Source organism: Denticeps clupeoides, chromosome 13, assembly GCF_900700375.1.
Source record: "Denticeps clupeoides chromosome 13, fDenClu1.1, whole genome shotgun sequence".
Lineage (NCBI taxonomy): Eukaryota > Metazoa > Chordata > Actinopteri > Clupeiformes > Denticipitidae > Denticeps > Denticeps clupeoides.
Genome location: NC_041719.1, coordinates 17,703,978 through 17,714,455, shown reverse-complemented (window position 1 = coordinate 17,714,455; position 10,478 = coordinate 17,703,978). Strand labels below are relative to the sequence as shown.

Genomic DNA, 10,478 nt, shown 5'->3' with positions numbered 1-10,478 from the left:
ATGGGTGTCAGTAGCCTAGCGGGTAACACACTCGCCTATGAACCGGAAGACCCAGGTTCAAACCCCACTTACTACCATTGTGTCCCTGAGCAAGACACTTAACCCTAAGTTGCTCCAAACTACTGATTTTAAGTCGCTCTGAATAAGGGTTCTAATAGGGTGGTCAGACGTCCTAGGACTTGTGGAATGCGGGTTTTTAGAAATGTTTTTGTCACAAGGGGAATCCGGTGACGCACTTGCAGACATACTATGGGCGGGGGGACAATCGTACCGGGAGAGGACACTGGATGCGTTTGGTCGGTGAGGGAGAGACTGGCGGGGAATGAGGACGGGGAGGAAGCAGTGGACGCGCTGCTGTGCAGCGGGGAGTGAGTTCGGGATCTGTGGGAAGTACCAGGGCAGAGGAGAACCGCGGGTTTCAGGATGGTCTGGGAGCGTGGACTGGACGGCAGGAAGGTAGGGGAGCATGGAATCACGTCTTAACCGAAGGACCAGGCATGCTCAAGGTCAGGGGCAGGCAGAGGTCGTGGCCAGGAAGTTCCGGTCGGGGTTCTTTCGTGGTTTCAAGGGGGTCAGGCAATTCTCAAAGTCGGGGGCAGGCGAAGGTCGTATTTCATGGTTGCATCGCGCTGCATCGATATGGAGGCACTGATAATCGTAATCGAATCGTGAGACCAGTGAAGGTTCACACCTCTACTGTTCTGTACACTGAACAAGGACAAACGTTATATAAGATGCTTGTAAGAGGATATGCTGGATATTTCAAACAGCACACACAAGACAAGACAAACATGTGCAAAAGGAACAGAAATGTACAAAAAGAGGATGATGTTTTGGTGATGGGAGTGCATTGAGAGCTCTGACTGCTCGGGGGAAGAAGCTCTTGCAGTGTCTGGCAGTTACAGTTCTTATTCTGCGGAGCTGTCTGCCAGACAGTAGGAGGGAGAACAGGGCGTGTGAGGGGTGGTGTGAGTCCTCCATTATGTTCCGAGCTCCGGATGAGGTGTTTCTCCTGCAGCTGGGAGATGGGTGGAAGTGGAACCCCAATGAAGCGCTCTGCTGTCTTCACTATCCGCTGCTGGGCCTTCCCTTCCCAGACAGTGATGTAGCAGCAGTGCACGATCTCAATGGTCCCCAGTGGAATGATGTGTGGATGGGAGGAGGGATGATGAGCCCCACTACTGTTGTGTCATCTGCAAACTTGAGTTGTTTCAAGCTGTATTTTGCAGCACAGTCATGTGTCAGCAGAGTGAACAGCAGTGAGCTAGGCAGCATCCCTGTGAGGAACCTGTGCACAGTATGGGGACCTTGGAGGTGTTATTTCCTATCGATACAGACTGAGACCTGTCTGTTAGGAAGTTCAAGAACAAAAGATCCAGAGCCACTCTGCAATTTTCAAGCATTCTGATTGTCAGATAAAAACTGCCATTCGTTCGATGTAACTTCTTTAGTAACCAACACGCTCATAATGGTCAGATAAAATAAAGAAACACCAAGAACCACTCAGCGATGCTCTGTGTTATCACTAAAAGACAAAACTGTACTTGAGCCAATGAGGTACGTTTCTTCTCCACCAATCATGTGCAATCAGTCTGGGATGTCATAATTGGCAGAAAAAAAACTTGTTCAGACCAATAGACTGTACCAAGGGTGGTAGTAGCCTAGTGGGTAAGAGACACTTGCCTGTGAACCAGGAGACCCAGGTTCAAATCCCACATACTACCCCTGAGCAAGACACTTAACCTTAAGTTGCTCCAGGGAGACAGTCCCTGTAACTACTGAACTACTGGATAAGGGTATCTGATAAATGCTGTAAATGTAAATGTACCAAGAAACATGAATAAGCTTAAACTGACAAGCATGGTTTAAGCTGCCAGTTAATACAATACTGGCACACATTTGCACAACTTTACTTTAGAAAATGAGATTTACTTTTAACAAAGGAAACATCATACATACGAATCAACACAGGCAGATAAACATAGACAGCTCAAAAACCCCGGCCTGGCACACGGATCGTTGTTCATCTGGACAGTCGAGCTCTGGTACCCATGAGTGAGATACTAGGGCTTTCACCACAACACAGATTAACATTTCATGTTTGTCAGATGAGAAGAGATGCTAGAACTGGCTGTCAGACAGAGAGAGGAATAAAAAACAAACAGGCTTTGGTTCCACCTTAGACTATAAAACAGTTTTTCTTTATTGCTCAGAGAATACAGCCAACATCTCTCAAGAAGGCATGTGAACATACTTCACAAAATCAAGGTTACCAGTCATGACAAATTAAGAATTTTCACCACACATTCACAATGCAGCTTTTACACATCACACCTGAAAATATGACTGCCTTAATATCAAAACATTTTACAAATTGAAAGTTACCTACATCTGTGCAGTAACTCAAGTGCAGTCTGCACTAAAGCATTTAAATCCTATACACTGGACAAATACTATAGGTATAATGTTGTGATGCTTCATCCTGCAGCTGAAGGGTCAATCTTCCTTCTTTGGTTCTAGGAATCAATTTTTATTCTGAAAGAGAATTTAATTTAAATTGCAATACTGTTCTTAATCCATGGAAGATAAAAGCTTTAGCCTACATACACATTATTCTGACTTAAAGATGTAAAAAAAAAAAAAAAAAAAAAAAAAGATACAAAGATACATAACAAATGAGTTTCAGATGCATATTCACAAGCCCTACAAATCTGCAAAACTCTACAAAAACACAGCGCAAGACAGAAATTATTAATGTTGGAAAAAAAAAAAAAAAAAAAAAGCTAGGAGCAAGTTATCACCTTCAGCAAGGAAAAGAAAAAAACTGATTTATTTATAAAAAAAAAAAGTATTTATTTTTTTAAAATCACAGCGTGAATTACGCACTCTAACACTGTATTACAAAGTAAAACAGGCTGTGCGTGAGTGCATGAACACCCTGCTGCACAATCTTCAGATGAGAGATGGGTTTAAGCCACAGCCAAAACATTTTCACCGTTACACTTGTTCAGGAATTAATGTAACCAAAGAGAGGGCTGGGGTGTAGAGAAGAATGAAAAGTCCAAAGGTGAAATTTTTATTTTATTGTATAAAATGTGGGGGAGCCCAGTTATAATCCTGCACGCTTTCATAACAGTCAAGCTGTGCACGTTCTCCAATCCACCTAACTGGAACTTAATAGACACTGACAATCCAGGACCTAAACCGGGCAGCCATTAAACTTTTATGGTTTGGCTTTACAGTAAGTATTTACTACCAAAAAGGAGCCACGATTGAACGGCAAAAGCAAGAATAGAACATTTGCATGTATGTATGTTGGCTGAACACTGTGGGTCTCCAGGGAGAAAAATAAAAATATCAAGTTGGTTTGTGGGAGGTGTTTGTACCAGAGGACTACTGCTTCACATGTCATCTTCTTCGTCCTCATCCTGGGACGACCCGGCCTGCTGGGCTGCGCTGGCGGAGGCTGCCGCTAACTGAGCTTGCTGAGCCGCTTGTTGCATCTGCAGCCACTCCTGTTGCGCCAGCTCTGCTTGTTGTTGCCTTGCCTGCAACACACACAGAATGAAACAGGGTTCAGTGCAAAGTTACAATCTGCACCACCGCTGAACACTGTTCACTCCCAAATTCCAGTTGGACTGACCAGCCTGATCACTGTGCAATGTGCCCAGAAGGCATCTGGTGTAACTGCAAAGTATTTCTGAGGAAGGAGCCCTAATGATACTAGAGCACTGGGGACAAGTACTTCTGGTGGTCAAGCGGGTGGGGAAACGGACCTGTAATCGGAAGGTTGTCGGTTTTAATTGTGAACCGGCGAGGTGCCACTGAGCAAAGCACCATCCCTGTCATGGCTGCCCACTGCTCACCAAGGGTGATGGTTAAAAGCAGAGGACACATTTCGTTGCGACACCGTCTGCTGTGCTGCAGTGTTTCACAATGACTTTCACACAAAAAAAATGCAGACTGTTTAGTGCACAGGTCAAAAAAGAGCAATAGATGTTTAAATACATTAAAAAGAACAAGCAAAAATATCAGTCATATGAAATGTGTATATAATTAAAACTGATTTTATAACCAAGCTTGAGAAGTAAAGTGCCTCTAACCTTGGCGAAGAGTTCTTGCTGTTGACGGAGCAGTTCTTCTTCAGGAATGCCCAGGTTTTCCAGACGGGAACTCGCCTTCCTCCTCTTCATTGCCACGGTTTTGCACTCCTGGAGAACATCCTTTACTTCTGTGATGTAGGACCCAAAGCCAAGGCTTTCAAGTGCTGCAGCATAAAGAGTAATAATGGGAATGCGGTTCAAAAACAACTTGCAGTTCCCTACTTTTCAGTTGGAATTTACTGCTACGTCAAAATCACAGCCAGAAGACCCGGGTTCAAATCCCACTTCCTACCATGTGTCCCTGAGCCTGAGTGTCTCCAGGGGGACTGTCCCTGTAACTACTGATTGTAAGTCAAACTGGATAAGGGCATCTGATAAATGCAAATTGATCAGACACCCTGACACTCAGGGTTAAAGAGTATTGCTCGGGGTTTGAACATGGATCCTCTGACCGAACGCAAGCAGCCTCACCGTTGATGACGTGCTCGGGAGAGATGGTCTTTTTCTCGGACTTGTTGCAGATCTCGTTGGCCTCGGACGAGATGAGGTGGATGAACTCGGTGCAGCAGTTGACCACCAGCTCCCGGGCATCGTTCGCCACCCGCACGTTGGGCAGCGTTTCCTTGATCATTTTATTGATTGCCGCTCTGGGGATCGTGAGGTCGTCGTCGTTGGCGGACGAGGAAGCCATTCTGAAGCAAAACTCGAGAGCCGGTTGCAATTCAGCAAGCCCGAGCCGGAAAGCTGGCGCCGATACGAGCTGGATGCTGGCCAGCAGCTAGCGAGGCGGCGAGCGGCAGCAACGGAGCCTTCCGGGGTAGAAACAACCAAACTCCCTGAGCACCGACCCCGTAAAACAGACACGGGGATGCGGGGGAAACCGGAGCGGGGAAGCCGAAGACCTCGCCAACAGCAGCCAGCCCGGCGATCAGCTAGCCGCCCACTAGCAGCCCGCAGCCCCGCTCGGCTCCGGCGCTTTTGTGGACATGGCCGTATCCCGCTAGCGCGTACAGAGCACTGGCGATCTGTGTCGCTGAACCGCGCGTTTCCGCTCCGAACCCTCGTGGGTTTTGGGTGATAAAAGTCGTACGTTGAGCGCGATAAAAAAAAAAGCGTAATTAATTCACAACTCTCATGATATCAGCTTTGGCAGCAGCTGCGTGGAAACGGCGACAATGGCGAATCTGACCCGGAAATCAACGGTGAGAAATGCGCCAAAATAAGAGTCCGAGGAGGAAGACGCAGTTTGTCGCGTTCATTTGAACAGATGTTCTTAATTGGGTTCTTCAGTCTCCTTGACGTTTGTGGCCGCTTTCAAATTCACCCATTTTCCTTCTTACTCTTGTATTGTGTCTAATCATTCTCACATTTCTATTTTCTTATTCTGATTTCTTTATGAAGTGTTTGCCAGTCAAACCATATTGTTGGAAAGGACCTCAAAAGACTGAGAGCTTTTACTTTACTTCACTTTACTTAGCAGATGCTTTTATCCAAAGCGACTTACAAGAGGAAGACACCAACAATTCTCATTCGGTTTCTATAGACTTTGAGTTACTTTTCATTCCATTAATTTAAAAAATCAAACCGCAACGTCCCAATGACTCCACCAACCCATCCATGTCAACCCAGATGTTACAGTACGAGGTTGGTAGGAAAGGGCAGCCCCACCTGTCGGCCTGTTTCTTCCAAGCTAGCTCAGTGGAGGTGAATGGACCATGGAAGAGGACTGAAAATCTGTAGGCCTACTGTTACGCTGCCAAAATAATACTCGGGTAAAGGTTCTCGAGCTTCTCTACTCAGAGTACTAGTCATTAGGAAGTATCATAAATTAAAGGGCGCCAATAATATGGAACATTTAAAGTGTTAAAATAAATGAATGCCATTTACACCCCTACCGCCTAACCTGGCAATGCTGTCAGCACACGGACAGTACAATACAATACAAGTTTCCAAATATCTTCACAATTGACCAGTGGTGGAATGTAACAAAGTATTTGTACTTCGTTACTGTACTTAAGTACATTTTTACGTATCTGTACTTTACTTAAGTAAAAATAATAATGCATACAGAAATAGTATAAAAATCACACCAGTGTAGCTTCATTATTTTTTTAACACAGTGGTAGGATAAAACTGGTTTATTAGCTCAGAGAAGATAGCTTAATGTCTTTGCTAGCATAATGTCCAGCTCAGTGTTGTGCCAGTTCACACTGAAAAAGAACTAGTTCACGTTCATAGTTCATTTTTTATATTCAGACATCTTTTAAAGTGCTCAGAAAAGACCTGCTGTCTTTCAGTCCGTGAAAATGTAAACAAACTGCTTCTGCAGAGGCGTCCGGACTCGAAGCACCAGCCATGCTAGCCTGTAACCAGCAAACTTTAAAACGTGAGCGGCGCTCAGTCTCGCCAGAGTGAACGTCACTCACATTCAGGAACGCCGTTCATGCACAACACTGGTCCAGCTTGGCTTTCACAATCAGTAGTCATCTCTGACTAGAGATGTGATCACAATAGACCAACACTCCTGTATTTCCTGGGTTTCTCACATATTTCAGGACCCCCTCCAATTTGGTTTTGTATTCACTTAAATGCAATCTCTCGTAATTATAAGGTTTATATACATAGTTTAACACAGTAAATAGGTCTAATAATTTACTTGATGTTGCTAGTTACTTTGTTACCACTGGTGTTTGGTTACTGTTGTGTTTCCCCTTTACTGCTCTTAACAGAAGTGTTGAATAGTTTTGCAAGTACATAAATGATTTAAAGATATATCATGTCCTGATTGGTTTATCTTAATGGTATATTAGTGGGTAATACCTAGTAGATAATTCTAAGGTACACACAGTATTGCAGAGTGCACGCACAATAAGCACACCAAACTTTCCAATACACATATACTGTATAATTGCTTGTAATTATTACGAGCAATGACATCAGTACAGGCATAAGTCAGTATATGTAGTATGCTTTCACAAAATGTCACACCCCAGATGTTGAGACAAACCATTGTGTGAGTACTTTTACTTAAAGTAAATTTAAAAGTAAGTACTTAGGACTTTTACTTAAGTAAGATTGTTGATGTAGCACTTTTACTTTTACTTGAGTACATATTTTGCAGGTTACTTGTACTTTTACTTAAGTACTAAGCTTCAGTACTTCCTCCACCACTGCAATTGACACTCGTTTTGTAAAAACTATATATTTAATTGGTAACCTTATATAATTTAATTATTTTGTTACGCAACTTTCACAATCTCCTTATACTGATTCATTAAATCCGTACTTACTGATGGCTCACCATAACACTGTTACATAAGCAGATCTCCTACTTAATGTGCTAATATATATCTAACAATATAATTGAACAAAACAACACCATAATAATATAATATATTTATTCATATAATAATTATTCATTAAAGAAAACAAACTTACAGTATTCCTATTATCCGGTAAAAAAAAGCTCAAGTACTACTATGCAAGTGCTTGAAATGCAATATCTATTGTAGATAGTTGATGCAGATATCTATCAATCCAAGCAATTCTCCTTTGAAACCATGGTTGGAATTTGCTGTTTCTATCTCACCTTAATTAAGCTTTGTGTTCATAATTAGATTGCTGATGCTTGGTAGAGGTTGCAATTTTTGTGTGTGGTGAGGAAAATATCTTAGGGTTAACAAACACTTGTCTGTTTAGACACAATGGTGGGTTTAAAAACATAATCCTAATTAAACATAAATTAGTATGACATTATGAATGCACTAATGTTTTCAGTCTTTTCGTTGACACTGTGCAAATGGGAAGTGAAAACGAGAACACGATTAGGCTTTAACCCGGCCTTTTTCCAGAGAGAAGCTTCTGCGACTCCTCCAGCGTAGCATCTTGAGAAAGTTGAGGCTGGCATTGAAGACCTTGTCATGTTCAAACACCATCTTGTAGAAGATGTCAATGGGCAGATCACCATTTGGATCTGCATACTTCAGCGTGGTCATCGGTGTGTATAGAGTGTTGGTCTGGTGGCGGAATGGTGGGTTCTCCATGGTGATGATTCTGAGTGTGTGCTTGGGGCGGAAAAAAGGTCCAATGTTAATCCATAAAGGCATACAAAAATTACAAACTAACATTACATTTATTTCCTGCGGTGACCTTGTTCCCTAACTCTGCGGTTAATCGTCAACAGACCTGGCATGTGGAATAAAAAATATTTGCATACCTCTGCAATATCCTCTGCTCTTTGGCCGAGGCTTTCAAAAATCTGATTCCAGTTCTTCAGGTAGACATTCGTGAACATGTCAGAAGTGATTTTGTCTGCATTAGAGAGGTCTGTTTTCATGCCTTCGTCATAAACTTTACTCTCAAACTCTGTGAGGACAGGCCCAGGTTCGATGAGGCTGATACTACAGAAAAGATAGAGGGGAAAGTTTTCAACCTTTACATTTCCTTTGTATGTTCAACGAGAAAGAGGCTCTTCAAGTAGAACAGTTATACAAGTTAGACTGGGCTCATCGAAATGAAACACTCTCTAATAAGTGCAAATCTGAGTTTAGCATCCCTGAGCTTAGAAGGAAATCCTTCTGGAGAATCCTTAATAAATCCGCAAGGAGGATACATCAGCAAATATGAGGGCACACGCTCGTAAGCAAATGAATAATACTGCTTGCAGCTGGCCTGCTCTGTACTCACTTCAGATTAAACCGCAGGGCTTGCACAGCCAGGCTCTCACAGAATCCCTCAACAGCAAACTTAGATGCAGCATAGATGTCGTTAAACAGAATTCCTATAGAAAAGGACCGGATTAAACATATCAGATATGCTAGCCTTTCACCAAACCAGATTTTTGGCACCAGTGGGTTTATTATGTGCTTTACAGGTTGAGAATAGACTTTCACCTTGGATGCCCATAACACTGCTTATCACAACAATATGGCCACTCTTCCTCCGTTTCATATCGGGTAGGACTTCTTTGAGAAGCCGCACCAGGCCAAAGAAGTTAGTGTCCATGACAGTCTTCATCTCCTCCATGGAAAGACACTCAATTGGCCCAATCAGTCCCATTCCTGCATTGCTAACTTTGGAAAGAACACAGAAAATCACATAGAACTGTAAATAGTTTCCTCATAAATTTAACAATGCAAACAATTTATTAACTAAAAAGTTTTTTACATTTTTTTTTATCGTTTTTTTATGTTTATGTTTTTTTTTTTTTTTAAGATAATCAAGAATAACACACGCACATGCGTACACATTGCACAAACAATACAAAAATGTATAAATACATTATAATTTTTCTTAGTCTAGCACCTAACAATCTCTGAGCATGCTCTTCACTGACAAGTCTAAGCCTTATCAGGGCTCTTAGTTTGTAAACTCAATATTCTATAGAAATCGAACGAGAATTGCTGGTGTCTTCCTCTTGTAAGTCGCTTTGGATAAAAGCGTCTGCTAAATAAATTAAAGTAAAGTAAAGTAAAAGACCAACTCATTTATTTTTGTGGTTCAACTTTTATATAATTTGAATAACATTACACCTGTTTCCAGAAAATGACTCTTTATAATCGTTCAGATAGAAAATGGTCTTACTGAGAATGTCAACTCTGCGCTCGGGCAGACTCTCCACACAGCGTTTGATGGACTTCTCGTCACAGACGTCCAACTCTTTGATCTCCAGAGTTCTTCCCAGCGTCCGACCAGCGGCCTCCACAAGAGCCGTGCTCTTTTTCAGATTCCTCATGGTGGCATAGACTGCGAATCCCAAAACTGTCATTAATATTTCTACACCCACAATATTATCTCTTAACCTATTTTAATTGTGCCAGTGTCGGACCGTTTTCAAAAAACCAAACGCGATATTATAAATAAATTTTGAAAGTCATGTCTGTTTACCCATGAATCGTTTCTTCTCATCCTTGGCAATGCGAACAGCAAGTGCCAGACCGATGCCTGTCGAGCAGCCAGTGATGAGCACAACTTTCTGCTCCATAGTAGTCTCCCAGAGTTGAGCGCTGCAGGAACAGAAGGTGAGGGAGAGGCGGACTGTGGGAACCGAGGGAAGGCGCTCTTACATAGACCAGTCTGATAATCTAGCTCATTCAGAGTCAGCAGGATGACTCCATCGCCTGTATGCCCATCACTCAAAACACCTGTGCCAGAGTAGGATTGGGGCTTATATCAGTTACATAACACCCCAGGAGGTGCCTAGCTGACTAAAGTCTTTTTTATTATATACTGAGTTATTTTTGTTTTCATTATATAAATGCTGTCTCAGTCATGGACATGACAGTTATCCCATGGAAATGAATGTTCGCGTAGACGCTTTATCACCCTTAATAAAGGTACCCCAACAAACTGAGCATTAAATGATTTGTCTATAAG

General features: G+C 42.5%; 2 protein-coding genes across 2 annotated transcripts; both read right to left on the bottom strand.

The window, feature by feature from the left end:
• Positions 1-2,772: 2,772 nt before the first annotated feature.
• On the bottom strand, positions 2,773-5,298 carry dr1 (down-regulator of transcription 1). The gene is made up of 3 exons (XM_029001224.1): positions 4,575-5,298; positions 4,104-4,267; positions 2,773-3,548 (listed from the first exon to the last, which is right to left on the bottom strand). The coding sequence occupies exons 1-3, from the start codon at positions 4,792-4,794 to the stop codon at positions 3,402-3,404; spliced, it is 531 nt and encodes a 176-aa protein (XP_028857057.1). The 5' UTR covers positions 4,795-5,298; the 3' UTR covers positions 2,773-3,401.
• A 2,186-nt stretch (positions 5,299-7,484) lies between these two features.
• Positions 7,485-10,163, bottom strand: LOC114801855 (retinol dehydrogenase 8). Its single transcript, XM_029000271.1, has 6 exons — positions 9,990-10,163; positions 9,687-9,848; positions 8,996-9,175; positions 8,790-8,883; positions 8,320-8,503; positions 7,485-8,167 (listed from the first exon to the last, which is right to left on the bottom strand). Exons 1-6 carry the CDS (start codon positions 10,084-10,086, stop codon positions 7,928-7,930), a joined length of 957 nt encoding a protein of 318 aa, XP_028856104.1. The 5' UTR covers positions 10,087-10,163; the 3' UTR covers positions 7,485-7,927.
• Positions 10,164-10,478: the final 315 nt, after the last annotated feature.

Excerpts from the sequence above, each read along its gene's own strand:
- dr1 (XM_029001224.1), bottom strand. The coding sequence starts at position 4,794 with ATGGCTTCCTCGTCCGCCAACGACGACGACCTCACGATCCCCAGAGCG. Across the intron at positions 4,268-4,574 it reads TCCCGAGCACGTCATCAACG|CACTTGAAAGCCTTGGCTTT; the intron begins GTGAGGCTGCTT and ends TTTATGCTGCAG. Across the intron at positions 3,549-4,103 it reads AGCAAGAACTCTTCGCCAAG|GCAAGGCAACAACAAGCAGA; the intron begins GTTAGAGGCACT and ends TGTGTGTTGCAG.
- LOC114801855 (XM_029000271.1), bottom strand. The coding sequence starts at position 10,086 with ATGGAGCAGAAAGTTGTGCTCATCACTGGCTGCTCGACAGGCATCGGT. Across the intron at positions 8,504-8,789 it reads GCCCTGCGGTTTAATCTGAA|TATCAGCCTCATCGAACCTG; the intron begins GTGAGTACAGAG and ends TCTTTTCTGTAG. Across the intron at positions 8,168-8,319 it reads GAGCAGAGGATATTGCAGAG|CACACACTCAGAATCATCAC; the intron begins GTATGCAAATAT and ends TTCCGCCCCAAG.